Raw genomic sequence first — 26172 nt, forward strand, 5'->3', positions numbered from 1 at the left:
ATAGTTGAAAGCAGCCTTCTTCCATGCTCGGTCCTCTTTCTTTTCCAGCAGAAACATCCTCCATCCTTTCAACCATGAGCGTGAGAAGTTGCTTTCCTCTCTGCCTGCTGTTGGCCAAGGCTCCTTCCAAAGAATGCCACCCGCACTTGTCAGAACATTTCAGAACACAGCGGAGAGGGCTGTGTAATCGTGACCCATTCATCTGGCTCTTAAGTAGTTTGCATATGGATTGGGCTAAACACATGACTGGCTACTCTTTGCTTCTACCAATACTATTCTATTACAATAGTGATTATAACAATAATTATTATAGCGCCTAACAGACAGGGTAGGGCAAAGTAGGTATATGGTTGTTCACATGGAAAACAATAAAATAAATAAATAAATGATACAAGAATAAACTCTGTGTTTCGCATACTCACAGTTGTAAAATGTACTTTGCCCCACCTCATATATTCAGCACGTAGAGTATAATAGAATTTTCTAAGCACTTTCCATGTAATAGCTTACTTAGTTCTTAGAACTCGATGAAGTAGATAATAATGACAATCATGCCCTTTCCCCAGATGAGGAAATAATTTGCCCAGGGTCACATGGCTGGTGAGTGACGGATCCAGAACGGGCTATCATACATTGTGAACCTTTCACAGGCTGTTAATCCTGATTTCCTTCTCAATCAGTTATTTGTAGGCTTGTAAGCAAACTTCTAAAACAATCATGTCTGCATATCTTATTATACATTTGTGGATGTTGTATTAGATGATCAGCACTTAACACCTTCAAAGACACTGTTACATCCACACATCTAATTCCCTCCCTGATACATGAGTTTACTTTACACGCTGTTCGATATAAACGTGTGTTTTGCCTCACATCTCCGGAAAGTTGCCCTGAGATGACAGAGACCATAGAAACAGCAGGGGACAGTTCCATCTCGCGGTGGAAGGCAGGGGAGGTGTAGGGAGGGAAGCACCACAGGAATGAATTCGGGGGGCGATGCGAAGCGTGTAGATTCAGATCGACAGTGAACTCTTTTTGAACCGAGGAGCCCACATCCCCTCTAGAAGCGGAACAGAGGGTTCCAAGGAGACAGATTTTCTGGAGGCACCAAAATGGGGACCAGAAGGGAGCCCGTGGTCAGTAGCCTGTGCCTTGAAGCAGGGTTTGTGGAACTGTGTAGCTGTCTCCGGTCTCCGCCTCCAGAGTAGAAATGTGGGCACAGCATTTCAGAGCTGGTCGTCGATGTCCCCGGAGCAGGCGGCAGGCCCGAGAACAGCCGGTGGTGGGAGCTGGCGGCTCCCGTGAGGACTGGGAGACCCTTCTCTTGGGAGTTATGTGAGGAGCACACCCCCAGGAAAGCCCAGTCGGAGGCCAGCGCCCTTCTTTCTGGCCAACACAGTTGCTACTTCAACCAGACTCCTTTAAAGAGACTCACAGACGCCGCCAGGTCAGCCACGATTCTCACTGAGGCTGGGAAATACATTTCAGCCACACATACTAACCAATCTGTGCTGTACTGTGCTTCCAAGTGTGAAAACGGGAATTTACAGCACTTGAAGAAATTCACCTAAATAAAGGGAGTGTGGGACCTCTCTCAAGGAATTGAGTTAATACATGGTACAAGACCAAAAAACAAATAAATATAATTATTATTTTCATGGCATAGAAACAGGCAAAGTTCTTGAAAATTAGATACATTAAAAAAACCTCAGTAGAATGGGGTAGTCCCAGAGACGTGGAAGTGGGGTATAGACTGACAATCCCCAGAAGAGGGGGTGGTGGGGAGAGATAAACCACAGAACTTGTATGCATGTGTGCATGAACAATGGACATGGACAACAAAGCTGGGGACAGGGCAGGGAGGGAGGGAGGGAGGGGGGAATCAACGGAAGAAAAAGAAAAAACATCTGTAACAAAAATAATTTTAAAAAGCAACACCTCAGTAGCTCTGGTAGGTTTGGCTCAGCGGTTAGAGCATTAACCCTCAGACTGAAGGGTTACGGGTTTGATTCCGCTCAGGGGCACGTATCTGGGTTGCAGGGTTGATCCCTGGCCCAGTTGGGGTCGTGCGGGAGGCAACCAATCAGTGTGTCTCTCTCACATCAATGTTTCTCTCTCTCTCCTTCTTTCCCTCCTACTCCCTCTAAAAATCTATGGAAATATATTCTTGGGTGATGATTAACCAAAAAAAAACCCAAAACCCTCTGTAGATGAGTTGACTAGCAATGAACACCAAGCTGAGAAACAGAAGGATGGAAGTATTATGGGGAGAAAAATCTGAATTAACATGACCAGACATTAGCCCGTTAAGGAAATAGACTCTTGTCAGTAAATGGCAGCAAGAACCGTGCAGTCAATAGGATTTTAGTAGAGACCGAAGTGCATTTAATGAAAATAGCTGCTGTGCTACACGTGTTACCTCATCGGTTTTTATTATCTAGTTTAATTGGAACAATTGCTATAATTTGTAGATTATTGAAATGTTTACTTATGAGTATTTTATATTAAAATATATTAAAAGTTTATGTTAAACAAAGGGATTTTTTAACTAGTTGAAATCAGTGATTGATATATTTCAGAACTTTGTAATCAACTTTGAAGTGATGTGTTTTAAACTATTACTCATTTTTAAACAACTGAATAATTCTTCTTTTTCTTCTTCTTCTTCTCTTCCTCCTCCCCCTCCCCTCCCCCCATCCCTCCTCCTCCCCCTCCTCCTCCTCCTCCTCCTCCTCCTCCTTCCCCTCCTTCCCCTTCCCCTTCCCCTTCCCCTTCCCCTTCCCCTTCCCCTTCCCCTTCCCCTTCCCCTTCTTCTTTTTTTAATGTATCCAGGGTTTGGAAACATCTCACCACGCACAGAAGGGGGAAAAATATTCTGTATCATCTATGCCTTACTGGGAATTCCCCTCTTTGGTTTTTTGTTGGCTGGAGTTGGAGACCAACTAGGGACCATATTTGGAAAAGGAATTGCAAAAGTGGAAGATACATTTATTGTAAGTATGGTAGCCTTTTAGCTACATGTGGTTAGTGTTTAATCTATTAAAATATTACACTTTTTCTATTACTTTAGTGCAGTTAGACATTCATTTTTGGGTTTTCCATGACAATTTATATGTACTCCTATTAGCATGTAACTTACTGTATAGTTATCTTTATACTTATGTGAATGAGTATAAATAAATGAAAAAATGAGGAATGAATGCATGAGAAAATCCTTAAAATATGCATTAAAAGTAGAAATCTGACAGCCCTAGTTCAAATTCCAGATATATTGTCCCCTAGCTATATTCGCCTAAGCTAGTTATTTTACCCTCCGATCTTCTTGTTGTCATTTATTTCATGTGAATAGTGCTACTGCCAATGAGGCCTTACTCTGAGAGCCAGAGATACTAGGAGGGAAAGCTTGAGATAGCCAGGAAAGACTGACAATGTTCTGTTATTTAAAAATTGCTTTGGTAGCCATGCTGGTTGCTCGTGTCTTTGTAAACTTATATAGCCCTTCTGTGAAGGATGGAGTACTACGTAGCAAACACAATAAAGGTGATCATACAGTTTAATCCAGTAATATCACTGATAGAAATTTATCTAAGTGATGTAATTCAGTAGAACCAACAGTAATGTATTTGAAGATGTTCATGACCATATTACATTCAGGAGAAAAAATAAAATGAAAATGCTTCTATTATAATTTTAAGTAAAAAATAATAGTATTATCATGATTACAAGCTTCTATGTTTGAAGAAAATTATGGATAAAGAAAAGGATTGTGTTAGAGGACGGGATTATAAATGATTTATATTCTCACCACTATCACAAATACATTTTATTTATTATTCAGTAATGTTTTATATTTTCACAAAATTTTTATCAAAGCATTTCACATTTAACTGTATGGATAAAATAAGACTCTTGAGTATGGTTTTTCAGTTTAAATTATAGTTTCAGTTTTTAGCATTAGTTATGTTTCCTATTTAAGTTTAAAGTTCACTCTCAAATATTTTTACTGTTAGAGTGGAATAGGTATGATTATTCCAAAACAGAAGTTTTATCCTTTCTATGACATTATGCTTTTCTTATATTGATATTAAAAATATCTCGCATTTGGAGTCATTGAGAAGTGCAGTCAGTGGCATGAACTTGGTGGCACTGAATGTTCATTTACTCGCGCGGTTCTGAGCGCCTGCTGGGCGCTGGGTGGTATTTGTCGTGCTGCAACTACATCAGCGAATAAAACAAGTTCCATGCCTGTTAGTGGCTACACGATCCTGCGTTCACTACTAAACACTTGCGAGAACTTTCCAAGTGTGAATTCATTGAGCTCTCTGATATGTGATAAGGATGGTGGACTAGAGAAATGTTTATTTTCACTTTCCATCCTATTGATCTTCATTTCTAGAAAAATGTCAGGCTCTAAAATGCAGTGACTCTTCTATGATGGGGCTGTGGCCTGTAATTTTCACAGTAGATAGGACAGCGATGAAAAATGCCCGGTGATTAATCTCAAAAGGAGATCTGGAGAGAAACTGCTCTCTGTACTAACTTCATTTAATGTCACACTGTGGAGACTCCTGATAAGAGAAGGAGGTGAAAAATATGGGTCCTCCGATGGCAGCTGTAGCTTGGGGGTGTGGGAGATTTATCCTTGCTTACATGTCACTGTGATGAATTTAGTTTTACAGTTTAAGGCTATAGAACAGAGCGACAGTTCATCTGGTTCCCCTGGGAGGCAACCGCAGAATTTAAGTCTCTTAATATTGCACTTGAATCAATTGAACAGTTAGTGGAAATGTGATAGGATGAGAGGGAATAATTTTATCAATTATCAGTAGTAAATGTTTAATTCATGATTGAATTTTTTTTCCCATTTTCATGTACTTCTAGATTGTGTTTACCCCACAATCAATTGGATGCTTATAGAATAGAAATACTTAAAGAATAGTTCAGGTAAACGAAAGAAGGATGTAAATCTGAAATTGTCGTCAGAGCAAAAGTATTTACTTTTGAGAGTATGCTACCCATTATAAAGCTATATAAGACTAAAGTGGCATCATTATTAGCATTGTGTGTTTTGAGCTATTGGTGCTATACCCAATTTTTTTTCCTTATAAAGACAATCAGAAATTAGTCATAAAAGGGGATAAAATAACATTCCCACTTGCTAATTTGCTGATAGTGGTGTATATAGTTTAGCTTGATGCATGCCCCAGTCATCAGTCAATCTTGGTTTCTCTTTCTCTCTCACCACCCCCCCAGAAGTGGAATGTCAGTCAGACCAAGATTCGCATCATCTCAACCATCATCTTTATACTGTTCGGCTGCGTGCTCTTCGTGGCTCTGCCTGCGATCATATTCAAGCACATAGAAGGCTGGAGTGCCCTGGATGCCATTTACTTCGTGGTCATCACTCTGACAACCATCGGATTTGGTGACTACGTGGCAGGTAAGTTCTTCCGGGCATCCACACAACTCTCCTAACCCGTGGCCCTTAGACTGTGCGCTTGGATTTGCAGGACAACACAGTGACCCTATAGTTTCCTCCGGTGCCATAACCCAGCACCGCCGACTGGGTGGCTTTAAACAGAAGAAATTCATGGTCTCACGAAGGTCAAAATCAAGGTGCCTGCAGGAGCATGATCCCTGAGACTGTCAGAGTCCTTCCTTGCTTCTGTCCAGCTCCTGGCGGAGGCCAACAATCCTTGCTGACTCTGGGCTTCCGCCCCGTCACTCCCGTCTCTGCTTCGTCACCACACGGCCCTGTCCCTGTGTCTCTGTCACTGTGTCCAAAGGATACCAGTCAGATTAAAAGCCCACTCTAGTCCAATATGAGCTCATCATAAGTCATTACATCTGTAAGGACCTTAGTTCCAAATAAGAACTGAGGGTTAGGGCTTCAACATGATTTTTGGAAGACACAATTTAATCCGTGACACTAACAAAGTCATTTGATGACAGTGTGGGCAAGCAGATGGGTGCAGTTGAACATTTATTTATTAAATGCTGTTTCTTTCTGTTTTATTTTTAAAAATGTTTTTCTCTTTATTGAGAGAGAGGGTAAAGGAGAGGGAGATAGAAACATCAATGAGAGAGAACATTGATTGGCCGCCTCCTGCATGCCCTCCACTGGGGATCGGGCCCACCACCTGGGCATGTACCCTATCCGGGAATCAAACCAGCGACCTCTTGGTGCATGGGTCGACACCCAACCACTGAGCCACACCAGCCAGGCTGAACATTTATCTTTTATTCTATGAAAAAAATTTAATTACTGGTTGTTCAAAATTTTATACTCCTGCCCTATTTTCGGAAACCAAATTATCTGCCTCTTAATTTATTATTATTATTTTTTTAGCAGTAAGAATTTCAATTTATCGTTGCTCTTTTTACTTAGGTCTTTTCATGACGTAGTTTAAAAAACACTTGTGAACTTTTGATGTTCTTAGCTACTTAAAAACTTCTCTAAGATGTTTACCTTCTTTAATTTTCAATTCTCAGGACAATATTTTTGGCCTTAGCTAAAGTGTCCACATTTTTTATTCACTTAAAAAAATTTTATTTTTCCTATCTGTTATTTTAGTGGCTGTTTGCTTTATTGTTGTAGCTCTTAGGACTTACATTTCTGTCATTTCAACTCTCTTCTTTCCTGTTATATTATTTAATTATTATTGTTATAACTCCAGTTTTAAATAAATTATAGTTGTGGTAAAAGTAATAATGCACAAAATGGGTCATTTTGATCAGCTCCTGAAAATCTAAACCATTCCAGAATAAACTCACCAGCCTAATTTAATTTTAGGAGAATTTTAGACTTTCTGGCTATTTACCGTTCTTTCTTGACCCAAGCTTCTCACTTAAATAGTTCCAGAAAGAGAATATATTGTGTACTTCTATAAAATCTCGGGGAAGGCCGATAGTTCATATGTTTTCCTCGACTGGTTCATTACAGTCTAACCTGGCAAAGCCCTCCTTCTTGGAGAATGTATCATATCCTTGAAGAAGAAGCCGTGTTCATGAGTGAAGCTTTGCTTTGGTCAAAAATACTACGGACACCTGTGTGTGCTGGATGGGGGCCCTGGGACGGGGGACACACTGCTGTGCTGGGGATATTTTAATTTTCTAATTAGCAAAATAGAGAGAGAAGAATCTCAGGCATGTGTACCTCCATAAGGGCTTCTGCCTTAAAACACCCATTTTTCTACCTCTCATCAAAACTGTGCACTCGGCTTAAGTAGAAGTGGAAAGTGTATTAATACAAGAGAATGTGAGACACAGTGATGATAGCAAAACTTACACTTATAGTATGTTAATCTCAGGCTCCTGTACCACTTTATAAATAGACTTAATGAGGTCTCCTAATACTAGAATATATACGTATTGGGTGACACATCTTCTATTTTTAGGCCAACAGCATTGCATTGCTTGTCTTATTTAATTTTTAACACTTATTTTTATGGTAATGCATAGCTGTATTTATTTTTCAGCTTTATGGAGTAAAATTGATAAATAAAAGTGTAAGATATTCAAAGTGTACCTCATGGTATTTCATACACATATACACTGTAAAAGGATACTCACTCTCTAGTTAATTAGCACATTCATCACCTGACATATCTCTCTCTCTCTGTGTGTGTCTCTATATATATATATATATATATAGAGAGAGAGAGAGAGATATTTATTTATTTATTGGTGAGAACACTTAAATTCTACTCTCTTAGCAAATTCCAATGCTTTAATACAGTGTATATGTTATTATATGTTATTTTCGACAATAGGCACACTGTCTGGTATAGAACCCACATGGGCTGAGACTGTAAAAAACCAAAAATTATAAACGAAAAAAATGTGGGTGGAAGCCTAAAAGAATGTTGTATATTTGTGACCAGAATATAAACTGGCTTAGAAAAAAAAAAAAAGGGCAAATATTTGTACTTCCTGGTTTTGTAGAAGATGAAAACATTTGTTTTTAACTTGCCTTAAGAGATCCACACTCTGGAATCGACCAGGTCACGTGGCCTGTCAGTAGGTGTCCAGTCTCAATTGCCCGCGGAGGGAAGTTCAGTGCAAACATCCTGTGTGTGTCAGTGGGCACCCTGGAGCCTAGAGCCTGGCACGGTATTGTGGGGGGAGGGTAGCAATGTGGCATCTGTGTGGCATTGTGTTTTAGTCTAATAAACATCTTTATTATTACTAGGATTTATTTTGTTTGTAACCCTCTTTAGATTTATTATTTGAGTTTTACAGAAGAAATGATGAAACCTGGTAGAAATACACTTTGCTAATCATCAGCAGAGGAATTTGCTAGGATTAAAGTGACAAATGTGTGAGGGTAGATTAGAGAAGAGGCAGGTTGACACTCATTTTGTAGACTTACCTCTCTCTCCTCAACGTATGTATTTTGTAGCTGTTTTGCTTCTAATATTGTAGTTTTACATGCTGGGTCCTTTTGCCCAGGGAGTGTTTTTGGAATGAGGGGCAGGTGTGTGGCAAAGGCTGGGTAGGAAGTGTATGCCCTTTTCAAAAGTCTTTGGAGAAACAACACTTATGAGTTATTGTTTTTTAAAGGATCTTGGGAAAGAATTGCCTCATATAGTTTAACATAAAAATAGTCTTTACTTCTGGGTGTTTCGTGACGATTAAGTAAAATCAGCCATTGAGTTAAGGCAAGTACCCCTCTTAGGAAATACCAGTTGTTTACTTTTTTAAAACCTTTCTCTCTTACTATTAGATATCAGTGCAGATGGCGTTGTCACTTGGTTTTGGTATTCTTGCTGGGGAGAAACAGGAGGCATTGCTGTAACTTAAACCATTTCATCTTTCTGTTGGGCGGTATATCTCCAGAGAAGACCGAGTCGTACATCTCGTGATGCACACTCACTGGCTGGTGCCCTTCTCAAGCCTGTTAAAGCAGGGATTATGGTTCACTTACACTGTCGTATTGAACTTCTTGGAAGACATATTCGAGAACTGGAGTCTTCAAACTGTGGTGTTTTTAAAAGAAAAGGAGTACATTTTGGAAAGTGATGTATACATGTTTAAGATACAGGCTGTAACCTTGGTGTAACTATTAAGAACACTTCAAGAGCAACACATGAAGATGTGGTGTTCTAGACCAGAACTCTGAAACAGAGTCTCATCCCCAGGGAATGAGCATGAAAGTTGGTGCAGTGAGTGAGCCCTTTTATCATAGGAAGGAAACCAGACAACCAAAACCGAGGTACATGTCCTTGACCAGAATTGAATCCAAGACTCTTTGGTCCACAGGCCAATGCTCTAACCACTGAGCAAAACCAGCTAGGGTTCTATGTATTCTTTTTTTTTTTTTTTTCTTTGATTAAAGGGAGAGGGAGAGAGAGATAGAAACATCCATGAGAGAGAACATCGATGGGCCACCTCCTACATGCCCCACACTGGGGATCACGCCCACAACCTGGGCATGTGCCCTGACTGGGAATCAAACTGGCGACCTCTTGGTGCAGGGGTCGACACTCAAGCACTGAGCCACACTAGCTGGGCTCTATGTATTCTTATGCATGATATAAATAGGCACACAATAGATTTCTAATTCATAAATAAATATATGAAAATGTGCATGCTCAAACCCTGTACATCGCTGATGATAATGAATCAAAAGCATTTAGAGACCACTAGTCAAGACAAAACAACGTAGCATTTAGGTTTCTCTGTGTATGTGACTGAGGAAGTCACATTTAGTCATTTTTCTGCAAGAAGAGCTCTCCCAACGAATTTTAATTTATTTATATTTATGCAAGGGATGTGTTTCAGTGGCTGGTTGGCTACGTTGGTGATTGGTGTCTGCTCTTTCCTGACGGCCCAGTGTTCTAGAGTCCATGCTCTAGGGCTAAAAAGCATCGGGGGGCCACAGGGCAAGTCCCGCACTTGTATTTTACCCACGAATAAACACACCCCTCTTGCATGCAGACTAAGCCTTCCTAAAAGGTGAGAAGAAAGTAAATTATGTAGCAAAGTATCATATACTTGATTTTAGCAGTGCCTACAATGACTTATAGTCAAATTTATGGAGGCAAGTTCAACAGTTCGCAAAATTATGTTTGCGAACTGTTGATTTCCTGTGTTCTGTTTCTCAACTTTTGTCATTTTGTTTTTTATTTGATGAGAAGTTTGGGGTTAAAAAGTTGCTGAATCATCCTTGCCTTAGAGACTGAGGCTGGTTATATGGAAATGTGCGAAACGCTGAATTCTACGTATTCGGGCTTATTTTACAGCTAAGCTTCTAAGTCTATGATTAAGGGAAATAGCGGTTCTTCAGAATTGGAGAAAAGTCTAATTAATTACCTAACTTAACACAATTTATGACATTTTTCAAAGCTAGTTTTCTCTTTAATATATACTATGAGGATTAGACTGAATCATGCAAGACAAGGAAGGTATTTCCACGAGTTGTTTAGAAGCTGCCCTAGGAAGACCTTAGAAAGACTCCTCTTTGTCAATCAAGTGGGTTCATGAATGAGTGGAAGCCAGATACACATTCATAGTCTTACAAAACTATGAGCTCCTGTTACCTGCTTTCTTAATAAAAACCAAACGTTTTTTAGCCAAAAATTTAGATGTTCTAAGAAATCTTCGTGGTTGATATTACGAAAACACATTTTGCATCTGAACATAAATTTATTTACCTATTCAAATATGTCTTTTTGGAGTTTCAATCAATGAAATTTAGTATGTTTAGTTGAATAATGAAATTTTCTTCATCTCACATGTAGTTATCGAATGCTTACTGGGTAAATCAAGCTTTATGTTTAATTCCTTATGTTCCTTTATTAAAATATAATTTGGGGTTTTCCCAGGTAAGATTCTCCTTCTGATGCATTGACCTTTACTAAATTTTTACAAATTTTCAGAGTTGGATAATCATTTGGCATCACATTTTTTGCCTTGGAAAAATATATTTGTATATCTCATATTAAGAATTAAATTTTCTTGGAATTGTATTTACTTTTATTTTAAATCCTCACCTGAGGATATTTCTCCATTGATTTTCAGAAGGAGTTAGAGGTAGGGAGAGAGGGAGAGGGAGAGGGAGAGGGAGAGGGAGAGGGAGAGGGAGAGGGAGAGGGAGAGGGAGAGGGAGAGGGAGAGGAAGAGGGGGAGGGAGGGAGGGAGGGAGGGAGGGAGGGAGGGAGAGAGAGAGAAAGAGAGAGAGAGAGACTGATGTGAGAGGGACACATCGACTGGCTGCCTCCCACACAACCCTTACCAGGGCTGGGGACCAAACCACAACTGAGGTACATGCCCTTGACTGGAATAGAACCCTCAACTTTTTGGTCCATAGGCTGACTCTCTAACCACTGAGCCAAACAGACCAGGGATGGAATTATATCTTCAGAGTCATTATTGGAAATGTCGTTTTTAGTAACCACACTATTACTTTCTCTTATAACCGAAAACATGACTCATTGAGTGGAGTGCTTGGAGCTTGCTTAATTAATGGAAGGGGATTTTTATCATGAAAACATATAAATCTCTATTGAAAAACCATGGCAAGTTTTTTGTCTTTTTTTTTTTTTCTGTCTAAAACAGTTTGTTCTAATAGAGACCTTGCAGGAAACAGTTCCTGATGTTGCCTAAAAGCTTTGCAACTCTGTCAGAGGCCAGTTATTAAAGCTGCTATTGTGGAGCTGATCACAGAATAAAAGTTTGCCAGGAATTCAATAGCTACCTGATAAGGCATGAGGTCTAATAAAGAACAGTCAGTACTACTATCACCACCACAGTGGCTCAGAAAAAACTGCTCTGATTGGAAAGAGAAGGTTTATTCTGCCAGGGAGGTATATTCATTCAAATATGTAGTGAGCCCATATTATATATCCCGTCCTGTGCTAACGCTTTGTAATAAAGATGGTCTATTCCTATGGGAAAGACTGTTTGAAATCCAGGACCCATTACCAGTCCTGGTAGTTATTCTGTTTGACAGTACAGGAAAATTCTGCAGGGAGTCTGTACACCCGAGTCAGCCAGTGACCCTCAGAGAACTCACAAAGGAATTGATAGTTATCTATGTGATCACTTAAATGGGACTTGACCCAAAGGGCTCAGATGTCTTAGAGACTGTGGACAAAGCAAGAAGTTATGTAACTTCTAGGATTCAGAATGGATGTATAGAAGCATTGTAGATACATATGGAGGGAAAAAAAAAGATGTAAATGATTCAGTGAGGAATAGTTGTGGCTTAGAAAGGTTGGCAGTCAATTGTGTTAAATTTGATGACAAAGACTCCAAAGTGTACTAGATTGAGACATACAGGTAATTTCTTGGGATAGCAATTGTGTACATCTCGTGTACAGTAGATTTCCATTCTCATAAAGGATGAGTAAGTGAGACTGTGTGTTGATCTTTCTTTTATGATCATGAGACATTCTGATGGCAGGTTTCCTAATTTCAGACCAAGTGCCTCACAGCAAATGAACATCTTGAATGCTGAAATTAAATTCCCAAAATACACGTTCAAATGCTAGAGAGGTTTACCTTTTTGTATGTTGTGTTTTGCTGACTCAGTAGCATATGGGAAGCTTGGTTTAGTGGGTGAGCTGTTGTTTAATATTAAAGTCATATTTCCATTTGTAAAAAAGAAAACAGAATTTATAACATTACCGTAAGAGCCTCTTTCTTGGTCCTTGAAACACAGGGAAAACACCTCATTCAGTTAAATTGCTTTACTGTAAAAAAGGGAAAGTATACTAAAGCAGACAATCTTTTTCTCCCTGTATATTAAGGTGGGATGGATTTGATTAATAAAAATAAAGTCAAATAAACCAAAAAAATGGATATTAATATTGGGTAGCTAAACTTAAGTACTTATAGACCAGTATAAGAAATGGCTTCCATTTTCTTTAGAGCAATGTTATGTCTATATCTATGTATAGATATATTTTTAAAATATGTTTTTATTGATTTTTTTTTTTTTTTAGAGGAAGGGAGAGATAGAAACATTGATGTGAGAGAAACATTGATCAGCCGCCTCCCACACGCCCCCTACTGGGGATCAAGCCCGCAATCCGGGCATGTGCTCCGACCGGGAATCAAACCGGGACCTCTCAGTCCATGGGACAACGCTCAATCCACTGAGCCACACTGGCCGGGCACTATATCTGTATTTTAAAATACATGTATCATTTTAGAAACCCAGAGGAGGGGTATAGAGTTGATAACTTAGCCCAGAATGGCTAGATGACTCCCAGAATAGATCTTTAAAAAATTTTTTTATTAAATTTATTGGAGCGACATTGGTTAATAAAATTATATAAGTTTCAGGTGAACGATTCATAATACATCATCTGTATATTGTATTATGTGTTCACCACCCCAAGTCAGGTCTCCTTCCATCACCGTTTTTTTTTTTCTTTGTAAGTATTCTGGGATTCAGGAGCGTCACAGGGAAAGAAAATGCAAGTTAATGGGAGAGGGCGTTATATGCTCAAGATCTTTAGAGAAGAGTGGGACCAAGGGCTAGAAACTGTTGGAATGAGGACAGAAGCAAGGTAAGGAGGCTTCTGATAAAATCACGCTTATCCCCAGACTCCCCTGGTTTCTCGCTAGACCCTTGAAGGAAACAGGCACACCTTGCTTGACTTCGTGTTTCCAGCCCCGGCTAGGTGTCTGCCGTTCAGTGTGGATAAATGATGGGCTCATAGGTGACAGGGACAACCAGGTCAGTGAAAAAAAGCCTGTGATCTGGAGCCAAGCAGGCCTGGGTCTGAATTCCAGCTTCGCTGCCCCCTTTCCTGTGGGACCTGGCACGTTGTTTCACTGACCGAGACTCTGCCTCCGGTACTGAAAAGCGGGGCACCTACTGCTGAGATTTCAGGGAGCCGGCACACACCCGTCTTTCACTCCTGAGTTCAGAACAGACGTGAGGGTGATTGATGGCAATGGAGGTGTCAGCTTCATTACTGATAACGGCAGTTGGAGATATGGCTTAAATCTATGGACAAAAGGTCTTACTACCTGCCCTGTGCTAAGCCAGTGGAAATGGCAGGAGGGGGATGCAGCTTACCCCCAGGTTTTAGGAGACCCGTCTGGGGAGAGACTGGCTCTGGGCGGGAATGACCGCCTGTCCCTTTCCTGGGCGTGCGCTGCGACATTAGGCTCTGGCTGAGCTCCTTATCTGAGCACCAGGGACAAGCTGTCCGCAGAGAAATGGCACCATTGCAAAGAGCTCACGTGTCATACGTGAGTCGGGAAGAGAATGACTGTAACTACTTGGGAAAGTTTCTGAGATTTCTGAGACCTGTGTACTTCCCCCCACAGCCCTTTGCTATTTTTATTGCCATCTGTCTGCTCGCCTATAATGATCAGCCAGAAAGCTCTTAAAATGGAAAGGATCTGTGTGCATATTTTTGGTGGCAACAAAGAAAACACTGAGGGGACTATTCCTGCCAAGCGGGTGAGGAGCCCGAGTGGACAGTGGGCTGCAGCATCTTGCAGGCTGCGTCTCGGGAGTCTGTGGAAAGAGAGCAAAAATGATGGGGTGGCAGAGTGGACCTGGGGGTGGGGACTTATAGGAAGTGAATTCAGGACGGAGAAATGACCAGGACAGTGTAATCTTAACAAGCAAGAACCCATGGAGTGAATGTAGCCAGATTAAAATGAATGCTTAAAGCAGCCAAGACATTTTTTGAATGCTTTCTAATTAAAAAAAAAATTTAAAAAAATCCAATAGCTCTTTTTAGCAACTTATCTACAGATAATTTAATTTGGGTCAGATTCTTGGATCAAGTGAATTGAAAAAGGTGGAAATTAATCCATAAGTCTTAGCTGTTGGAAAGTGAACAGGATTTGTGAGGTGTTTGACAATACTCCCATATACATTAGTTTTTCCTAGATATTTTCACTGCTGGTATGTCATTTCAAGAGTCGCAATTAAGAATGGAAAACATTGCCCCCAACCCCTTCAACCGCGGCCCAGAATCTGCTGAAACTGGCAGGGTAAACATTTCACCCAAATATAAACCTTTCAGTGATTAAACTAATTTACTCTGTTCAAACTGTGACATCCTGTTTATAAGAAAGAAGACTTATAAAAAGTCATCTTGAGCTTGAACCCACTTCTAAAATCAACATCTTGGTGAATTTAAGTGTTAAGTGAGTCACAACTATTTGGATGAAGATTTTCTGGTTTTGAAAGAGAAAGTACTTGGAAAAAATGTCATTTTGGTTTTATTGAAATGGAAACATTTGAAAAATAGAATTCGCTAGCGAGCCTATCATATAACAAGTTTCCACACACATTTCTTCAGTCACTTCTGTGAATCCGTGGAGCTGAGTCTCCCAGGGGCCAAGTCAACCATCATGAGATGCATTTAGCCTCCATAATCCTTCCCAGAAATGCCTTAAAAAAAAAAAAAAAAACACTGCACAAGGTAAAACATTTTCATCATATTTTGCCGGTTATGTTATTTACTTTGAAACTCTATTCTTAAAACTTCTTGTCTCAAACAAAAGCTGAAGTTAACATTATTTGCCTGATAGAAAAATGGTCTCTTGTTACCCTGACCCTTTAATACTTGAGAATGTCATGTCAGGCAATTCAAAGTCTAATTTATATAGAGGAATGTTACAGCCAAATTTTTATATTTGATTTTTAAAAAAATCTTCACCCAAGGATATGTTTCCATTGACTTTTAGAGAAGAAGGGGGAGGGGTGGGGAACATCGATGTGAGAGAAACATCAATCGGTTGCCTCCTGCACGTGCCCCGAGAAGGGATTGAACCCAAAACCTGGGTATGTGCCCTGACTGGGAATCAAACCCACGACACTTTGGTACAATGGGGTGACGCTTCAACCAACCAAACCACACTGGCCAATGGGATTATATTTGATTTTTAATATATACTGGCTACTTAGTAGCTGTTCTTATGATTGTATGGGTTGAATTTTGAGAATTGAGTACATCCATGGCCCCTGTTTAAACATCCCAGTATCTTTGCTGTTGATCCTAAAATCCTTATCCCCTGCTCTGCCCTGTTAGAGCTGTATTTAGGGAGCCTACTGGGCATCTCCACCTGTTGTGCCTCAAGCTCATCAAACCTGTCATGGCCCAGTGTAAACTAGTTCTCTCTTTTCTCAGTCACTGTTCCCCTGTGTTTCCTGGCCAGTTGCCGGTGCCATCTCCCACGTGAGAGTCTCTGGTCATTCTAGGGCCTTTCACTTATCACACCAGCTAACTGGTCGTCGATGCCCGATGATTCTGCCTCCAAAATGCCTCTTTTTCTATTCCAGCCCCAGCTCAGGCACAATAATTTCTTAGCTTGTTCAGGACAAAAATTTCTAATGGGCTTCCCTGTCGGCCCTTCGTTTCTGCCACTCGATCCGTCTGTGCATGTAGCCAACCAGGAGCATAGGACTTACCTGCGTGTCCACTTGTACCTACTCCTTGTCGCCACAGGAGCCAGTCCTTCCAACCTGACACAGTTTACCTGTTCTAGATGATTCTCTTCTACCCATCTGCTCCCTAGCACTCATCCATATGTAGCGTTAGCCACTACTAAAAGTTTTGAGGATACTATACATTTCCACTTAACCTTTTCTCTGTTTTGATCCTCATCACTTAAGATCCACTTTCTGTCTTCTCACCTTCCTCATTCCAGACATAAAAATCCTGCCCGGCTGGTGTGGCTCAGTGGATTGAGCATCGTCCCATGGCCTGAGAGGTCCCAGTTCGATTCCCTGGCAGGGCACATGCCCAGGTTTCAAGCTTGATCCCCAGTAGGGGGCGTGCAGGAGGCGGCTGATCATGTTTCCCTCCCACATTAATGTTTCTTTCTCTCTCTCTTAAAAAAAATCAATTAAAAAAATTTTTTTAAAGAAAATCCTTTCTTCTGTGTCTTCTCCTAGCACGATTTTATTCTCTCCCACTGTCCCTGGATATACCCCACTATGGTTATGTCTGTGTGAGGCTTTCTCAGGCTAAGTTACGAATTTCTCAAGAGAGAGCTTGTTTTCACTGCTTGTGAAAAAGTCACTGCTCATGTGTGGGATTTAATAAGGGCCCATTAATCTGTTCTGAAGGAGGGATGTGTTGGACTGTATTCATATTCTCACAGGTGCAGTTATTGTACCAAATGGATGGAGAAGATCAGAAGAAAACAAAAGAGTTCCTTTGCTGATTTTTTTTCTTGAGACCTAGAGATTTAAATTTATGACAAACATGGGAATTTCAATAGAGACTAGAGAATGGCAGTCACCTGCAAATTATGCTTTAAATGAGACCTACCAAGGCATTGTCTCTGCAATTTGTTATCAATTTATTGTATTGATGCGTTTAAAATAAGAACTACTCTCTGTCCAGGCTGGCATTGAATTGATTGATTAGTATGTCCCGATTGGTTAGTATGAATTGGTTGGCAATAAGGTAAATTTACTCAGTGAAAGGCATACCAAAAAAGTGTCATCTCTGGCTTCTACTTGTTAAAGTAGAGGTGGAAAGACAGCTTGCAGTCAAGTGCTAGACTTAATTATAAGACACATTGTAATAAGTGAAAAAGAAACAAGGAGCAAGAGAAACTCATTATGGCCCAGGGAATTAATGAAATGTTTCATTAAGTACTTATTTAACAGGTTCTTGAAAAGTAGATAAGGATTACCTGGGGGAAAAGGAGAAATTTTAGATGAAAAAAAGAACACGGATCAATGGACAAGCTTGCTATGGTTTATAAGCCAAAATTCAGTCAGTAATTTTAGCAAATTCCTAAATGGTTGATGTTTAGGAATTTAAAGATTTTTTGTTCTACTTTGTTTTCTTTGTCACAGGTGGATCAGATATTGAATATCTAGACTTCTACAAGCCGGTGGTGTGGTTTTGGATCCTTGTAGGGCTGGCTTACTTTGCTGCGGTCCTGAGCATGATTGGAGACTGGCTCCGGGTGATATCGAAAAAGACCAAGGAAGAGGTGAGAATTCAGAAGTTTGCAAAAACACTTCTATTTCGCTAATTTAATAAAAGTTAAACACATTTTTTTCCATTTATTAAAATAGTATTTAGACATTATTTAATTTTAAATATTTCTGTTTGGTATGAATTTGTTGTACAAGGCTATCATATGAATTATAATTCATTCACTTACCAAATGCTAGACACGTCTATGTTCCAGATGCTATCTAAGTGCTTAGGGGAATTTGTAATAAAAAAAACAAGATGCAATTAAATTTTTTTGTTATTTCCTTTTTTTTCCCCTCAAAGAAACAAAGTCAATTTTATTCTGTAAAATACCATAGAAAATATCTGTGTCAAGATATCAGTAATATGAAAAAATGAATGCATTACATAATATTGAAGTTAGTCAATATCCTGTCTTATTATGTTTACATAAATGTGTGCTGGTCCAGCTGCGTACATAAATATGTATGCCTCAGAGCTGTACGCTTTATGGCCAATTTCCTTCCATTCAAATTTCAGATGCTCAAAAAGAAATCCTTTGACCTATTTCGAACAATTGTATATATAGAATTGGACATGAGAATTTTGGCTCATGACATTTTGGAAAATTTAAAGTTAAATCTGAGTTTGAAATGTTATGGTTTCGAAATTAAATTTTGATTTCATATTTTTAGGCAGAAGTACTGTGTTAGTGTGAGTGTGCTAGAGTAGTGTTTTATTATGAATTTTGTATTTTTTGCTTCTAGGTCTTTGCCAACTTCACTAATTTTTTTTTTTCAGACAAGTCTATGAAACCTGCCCCTCGAATGCCCATTGTCTTCCTTTAAGTGTCCTCTCCATTTCATGGTCTGCTGTTCAAGGGCCAAGACCACTAGTGTCAACATCTTTGATTAATATAAACACCGTTCTTTACACGTATACCCAAGAGAAACAGAATCAAATAGGGAATGATAAAATAATGACTCCTCACAAACAAATGATTTTATTTGCAACTCCTCAAGTCACATCCTTTCTTATGAATACTGAAGGTACCTATGGTAATTAGAAAGAGTGTAACTTACCCAGTGTAACTTACCTGGGTAAGTTACATACTTCTCAGTCAGGAATTCACATGTTCAGTCCGTTTACATTCACCTATATCTTAGTTGCACCATGAAACCAAAATCTTTTTATTATAAACAAATCAGCAAGACGATATGCTTGACATTCTAATTTAAATCATGTGAAAAGTTCTGCTTTGTACAGAACTCCAACTGTTTGCCTTAGTTTTAGACAGGCTCAGTGTGTGTGAGGGGTGGGGGAGAGAATTGTGGTTATTTTCACTATAATGTATTTTTAATGTACTTTAAAGGATCTTGAGATGCTAAGGGAAAAACCAAATTTGAAATAGGAACTATTTTAGATGACATAGTTAAAAAAAGAACTTCTCAAACATCTAGCCCTAAACTGGCTTTCTTTCAAATGGATTTTTAAAAACACGTGCATGCTTGCCCAGCTGGTGTGGCTCAGTGGCTTGAGCATCATCCCATGGACTGAGAGGTCCCAATTCGATTCCCCAGTAGGGCACATGCCTGGGTTTCTGGCTTGTTCCCCTGTGGGGGGCGTGCAGGAGGCAGTTGATCAATGTTACCTCTTTCACATCGATGTTTCTGTCTCTTTCCCTTTCTCACTCTCTAAAAAAAATCAACAAAAACATATTTTTTAAAAAGTATTAAAAACACCCACATGCATTTATCTTTAAATGAAACAGAACTGAACAGACTATATCTCTCATAGATCATTACGGAAAATATTATTTTGTGAAATATATATTACACAAATATATACATATTATCAACATGCTACATACTATCCACCTACATGCATATGTGCATACTAATATTACTATGGATCACAGTTTGCAAGCCACCAAGGCACATAAAGAACGGGAGGAAAATTTCTCTGCATTGCATTGGTCTATTTAGTTGAATATTAAAGAATATTTGGTGAAAGTTTTCAAAGCTGCCTGTTAAAACCAGTGCTCTGGAGCTGGGACTCCCTGGTACAGAGCATCAGCACACTTCCCTGAGTAATGAGGTAACCATCTGGACGCGCTCGGGCCGCCGGAGCCAAACGCCACAGACTGGGTGGCTTAAATAACAGAAATTGATTTTCTCACAATTCAGGAAGCTGGAGGTGCCAGCAGGGTTGGGTTCTGGGAGGTCTCTCTCCTCGGCTTGCAGATGGTGCCTTCTCTCCCTGTCCCCGTGTGGCCTTTCCTCTGTGCGCGTGCGTGGGGAGAGGGAACTCTGGTGACTCTCCTGTTCCCATAAGGACACCAGAGCTACTGGAGTAGGGCTCCACCCTATGACCTCGTGTAACCTCATCATCTCCAGACACCGTCACATGGGATGGGGGGCGGTCAGGGCTTCAACATATGACTTTGAGGAGAATACAGTTCAGGCCATAACACCAGTCTTTGAAATAAACTTCAATTTCTACATTAATTGGTGCATTTAATATGAAAAGCAAGTTTGTATGCCTGCTCATGAGTGATCTTCATGATGCCCCGCCAGAAGTTGGAGATGTATCTCTGTGTTTTCATGCTCTTAGACACTGAGAAGCAGTAAAGTATTTTTCTTTTTCCTTTTGGCCTCTACCTAGCCTTGTGAGGAGCATGTCCCGTCTGGTGGCTGCCTGTGTAGGAAGCTCATGTGAATGAGGGCCGTGAGCGAGGCCCTGAGCCCTCTGGGGCCGCAGCTGCTCCGGACAGTTGCGCCAGATGAGATGGAACCGTCCACTGGAGCAGATGTGTGTTTCCTCATTTCAAAGGCAGTTTAGGGAAGTCACAAAAGCAGCTCACAAATGCAACAGAAAATGCAAAGAAAGAAAGGGAAAGACAATTTATAATTTATAGATGATCAGGACCAAAGTCTTGATCAATGAAATACTACTCGAATTTCTATAGCACTGGGAAAAAGGTTATTAGATCATTTCCACTGTGAAATAGCACACAAAAGGGCGTAATTAAATAGAAACCAAAGAAATGCGTCCTGGTCGTCATCTTTACGTAGGTGAACCAAGCCACGTGACTGTTCAGTGTGTATTCTACCTTCTAACCTGTATCGTTCCAGACACGCCAACTTTTAAACACTTTCTAAGTGTTCCGAAGCAACGAGATTATTTTTAGTGTTCAATTTTGATGAATGAAATTGATAAATAATTTCGATAAATTGGAATATTCCCTAATAAAAAGTAAAACTCATACAGAATATAAAAAATACAAAGTAATATAGAGCATCAAATTTCCAGTTGAAAATGCTAAGACATATGCTTTTCTTGAATAAAATATTTGGACAAATGATAAACTCCATTGTTACCTGAGCTTTTAAAGACAATCTTATAACAAATAAATTGTTATATTTAAAAAAAATACAAAGTATATGATTTATTGCTTAAGTATGAGCACATAGTGCTAATCATATGTGGTCTTATTTCTGTTTTTTATGTTAAAATATATTCTGTTTCCAGTGAAGACCAATTTTAATGAAAATATTGTGTTTAGAATGAAGGAGAAATAGCTTTTGATGATCATGCTGAAATAGACCATGTTGGTCTGGCTAATCCCCCTGAAATAGCTGGAGAGGAGATGGAGAGTGGGAACACCACCGTCTGACTTTTGAAGTGTTGCATACGATTACAGTTGATATGCATTCCTCAAGGAAAATAGTAACGACCTCAATGATGTTTCCATGGAGACATACTACTTTCTGTAGAAGCATTTGTTTTATTATTTTTAAATCTCGAAAGGAGAGTAGGTCCACGTTCAACACTAAGAATTGCTGTGACTAATTATCATTTTCTAAAGCCATGTACCGCCCTCCAAGGAATTGATGTTCCCACTTAGAAGATAAAGATTATTTAGGCGTTCTGGATAATACACTAATACTAATCCCTGAGGCGGGTGTAATAAAGATAAGATGTGTCACAAAATTCCGAAGGTGGTTTCCAACAAGCGGGGACCGGTGTCTCCTTATCAGAAACGTGGTGCAGGTTGCTGCTGTTGCCAGGTGGGAAGGCCTGGATTTCTGTAGTTCTTGAATTGATGTACATGTACCACAGTGTTTGGACTCCTCCTGTCCATTTGTGAGACAAACACCACCTCAGCCAAGCATCACTTCCGACCAGTATCATTGCCTTCACCTGCAGGTGTTCATGCACACGGAGATGCTCACTTTAGAAAGTTGACCTTACATCGTATTAAGAAAACTCCCTTTGATTGTGAAGCACTAGTGCCAAGAATTTATATTTGAAAGACTGTTTCCAGAATTTGTATTTGGCCCCGACATTATGCAGGCACCTGAGACTGTAGAGGAATATGGTTTTCTTCTGCTGGTTCCCTGGGGAGAGACCATAGGGTCTTCTCCGAGCAACGCTAGGGCTTGGTGGCTCTTTAGCTTGTTTGGAGATGGGCAAGGAAGAGGAGTTGCACTCTGGGCCCTGGAGCACTTTATCATCATTTCTTATGGGAGAAGTGCTTTTAATATGAAAAGCTTTAGAGGCTATTTGAAATAAGACTTTATTCTGAGAGCCCTGGGGAGCCATTGAAGGAAGTTAAGTATGGGGAACGAATGGTCTTGTCCGCAGTGAAGGAGACGGCTTGGAACGAGGCTGGATGTGGGAAGTCCGTGGGGAAAGATTATTGCATAGAATGCAGGTCTGTTACCTTATTACAGCGGCAGAGAGATGACAGGAGGGATTTCAAAAGGATTTGAGAGACAGATGGAAGAGGACTTGGTAATTCATTAGCTATGGGCAGTCAAGAGAAAGGGAGGGTATGTATGATTCTAGCTTTCGGTGTCATTAAAACACGGGAAGAGGAGAGATTCTGGACATGATTTAATTGATGGATGTGTTGGACATCCCGATGGTGTCCAATTCCAGTGTAGATGATGGATAAGCATGCCTGGAATGTCAGAAGGATGGGAGATGGAGAGACAGTTTGGGGGCCCCGGGTGGTCATGACATCCATGACAATGGAAGTTGTGAGTACCAATGAACTCACCTAATGAAGATTTGTAAAGTAAGTCGACAAGGTTGCCTCCTGCAGTTGTGCAGTGGACGGAGTGCATCCTAAGATACTTCTCTGGGCAGGCATGTCAAGTACAGTTTATGCTGGATTTTTTGGAAATGGGAGTCTTTGGAGCACAAACACTAGAAAGCTGTGAATAGTGCCCCCTGGAGTTGAGCAGTGCAGCAGCCCTGATCCTGGGCACTGCTGGGCGTGCATGCGTGGTAAATACGGCCGGTGGGAGGTGGGGGTGGAGGGGTGTGAGCTGGGGAATGAGAGTCACAGCAGCAGGAAAGGGAACAGTCTGAAGGCATGGAGACCGGCTAGGAGATGACTTTGGTCCAGTTCATTCCTGAACCATTCAATTATTCATTCATTACAAAGATATTTACTAAGGACTATCTGATGAGCACTCTGTTAGGCTCTGGGAGTAAGTCTTTACCTGAGGTAGTTTGAGGCTCATCTCTGTATTAGAAGGATTACATGGGTGGTGTATTTTCTTATTGATCTTTATAATGTTTGCTTTTACTTTTCTTTTAGAGATGGAAAAAGGAGGCACTTAGTCTTTGATTAGTTCTTAAAATAGCCCGTTTTGACTTCTTTTCCCCCTCCCTCCCTTTCTTTAATCTTCAGAGGGTACCTCAGACTTTGTAGTTGTGGCTTTGATTCTAACATATTTGGGAGAGGGAGAATTACTCTTTAGTTCCAGATTTTTCCTTGGTGTTCGTTTTCTCGTTGTCCTCTTGTTGAGATACTAATGTAATTATAAGTGGCTGTTTGGAGTTGGACTCTGGGCACAGTATATAATGACCATAAGACTTCACAGGTTTATGTTTTAATGCATATAACTCTTTTTGGCCAACAGGTAAGAATAAAATGAAATAGAGGCCAGCAGTATCACAATGGGCCATTAAAAATCAGGCATATATAAAGGGTCTCTGTTTTCTCTCCCTCTATACTCTGGGGGTCGTATCAGAGCAGTTAGACGTTGAGGCTCCTCTATGGTCTGTATTTGGTTCTGCAGAGTCATGACAAGTAGCAAGTTTCTTCTCTTTCCAACCCAGGCTCAGATCAGCAAGTTATTGGCTATTTAGTAAATAGGCAATTGGAATGAAGAATTTAAAAAAAACAACAAATAATAATATAACACACATTATGCTTTGAGGCAACAGTAACTCTCACACATGAGTGCATGTCTAATGTCCAAGTGAATTTTATGAACAGTCATTTCCGTAGAATCAAGACCCCAGATTATGTCTCTGTATAGTCTCAGTATTGTGTTGCATACTATGAACCTTTGTGGATCAAATCTGAGGAAAGTCAAAATATACACCAAAAACGGGATCTGAGAGTGGTAAAGAGGAAGTACATTTCTTTTCGAATATACTTTATTTCTTTTTAAAGTATTAAATGAGATAATGATGTGAAGTCCCCAGCTGTCAAATAATAATTGCTAGTGAGGAAACAGAAGCACAAGAAGGTGAGGTGGTCTGCTTACGTTTGCACAGCTAGTCAGTGGGTAAGTGGTAGAATCGGTGATCATCCCAGTGACTTGAGTCCTTGGCCCAGCCTTCTAGCCTTTTTGCTAAGGGCTGAAGAAGTTGGCCATGTGTTGTTGTTACTGTCTTTCTTCTCCTTTTTATTTTATACATAATATCAACACTTTAGAAGAAAGTTCCCGAATCTAACCCATTTGTTACTATGTACCTACAAAGAGGAGCTCGGTGAATAGTTTGGCCACTAATTGTGTTACCGTAGACATCAGTGAATCCTGAAACCTGAAGTTTTCACATTCTTTCAAATGAATAGAAATGAGTATGATTTCTGAAAACCACATGGCCTTTGGAGCCCATAGAACTGAGATTTAATTCTGTCTTAACTATTTACTAACTCTGCAAACTTCACCAAAATACCTACTCTTTCTGAATCTCCATTTTCTTATGAAATGAGATTTAACCTCCTTTATGAGACCACTTAGAGATTCAGTGAGTAGAGGGGGTGGAATTTGCCAGATGCTTACTAAATGCTTGTTCTAGTCTTCATGGGTTTCAAAAGAAATTAATATCAAATATTGTCCCAAATCAGATAATCCTTTAAAGTTCTAAGATTATCATCTCTATGTCATCATATATTGTTCTGTATGGGCATCAAATGTTGTGAGTGCTTACTGTCTGAACTGGTTGAAATAATAAATAAATGCAAACAAAAAGATAAATAAGAAAACATTATGGTATATTATTGCTGGGAGTTCATCGCAAACCCAGAGAGTCCAAAATGGCCTAGGAAAAAAGTACGTCCAGAAATTTTAAATATGTTGGATGTTCTGTGGACTTAAACTAGTTTCTGCATTAAATGCTTCTTAAATCTACCCATTGCTTTTATCTTAATTCTTTTCTTGAATTAGAGCCACAGATTTCCTGGTGACTGAGATAGAATCCATTTGTAGTTTTCTTTTTTGATGCTAAGAAAGAATATTTCAGTTGCTACTTTAAAAAATACACACATGCAGGAAGATTTTTGTTTTCTTTTTTAGATTTTAGTTGAACCCTCACTATTTATAAATTGTATCTTCTTTTTGCTTCAAGTATCTCACAGAATGCAATCTGGTAATGGCCATTCAGAGTCATTTTTTCTATTCATTTGTTCATAATAGGAAAGTAAGTTAATAGATTTTGCCTCAAAGCACTTTATAAGTAATTTCATTTCTTTAGCTAGAAAGCACATCATAGGGATTTAATGCATCAATATATAATGTTACGTTTCTCTTTGGACTGTTTTGAGACTGTCATCTTTTCTGAGAATTTGTGTTAGAAAAGGCAGCCACTATGAACTTTGCTTTTAAAATTGGTTTTGGACTTTCTGCATCGAGCCAATGGATTGTGCTTGCCTACATTCAGAGCTAAAATCAATCATATTTTATAAAAAATAAAACACATTTAATGAGAACACAAGCAAGTATGTTTACAAACATGAGCCAACAAAATAAATTTGTTTTCAGTTCCTCTTTATAGATGGCTCTTTCTAAAAGAATATTAGTTGGTTTGTGGTTGGTTGGAGCCAAGAGAGGGATAGAAATATTGACGCTTAATCAGGAATTATTAGATCATCTTTTACAACAAAGGATGGTGATTTCTTCAGTGTTCAGTGGATGGCACCCTATCTGTAGTAAGGCAATTTAATTCTTCCTGCCCCAAACTGATTTGAACC

The 26172-nt window shown here is 39.7% G+C and overlaps 1 protein-coding gene across 3 annotated transcripts in view; it reads left to right on the forward strand.

The window, feature by feature from the left end:
- The window catches only part of KCNK2 (potassium two pore domain channel subfamily K member 2), a 162364-nt gene that overhangs the window by 113125 nt on the left and 23067 nt on the right, over window positions 1–26172 (forward strand). For all 3 annotated transcript variants that reach the window (XM_036272697.1, XM_036272698.1, XM_036272696.1), the window contains exons 4-6: window positions 2833–2993; window positions 5254–5440; window positions 17789–17928. In XM_036272697.1, coding sequence (XP_036128590.1) covers window positions 2833–2993; window positions 5254–5440; window positions 17789–17928 — 488 coding nt within the window. The remainder of the gene's footprint in view (window positions 1–2832; window positions 2994–5253; window positions 5441–17788; window positions 17929–26172) is intronic.

Source organism: Molossus molossus, unplaced genomic scaffold (assembly GCF_014108415.1).
Source record: "Molossus molossus isolate mMolMol1 unplaced genomic scaffold, mMolMol1.p scaffold_m16_p_20, whole genome shotgun sequence".
In the NCBI taxonomy this organism is placed as follows: Eukaryota; Metazoa; Chordata; class Mammalia; order Chiroptera; family Molossidae; genus Molossus; species Molossus molossus.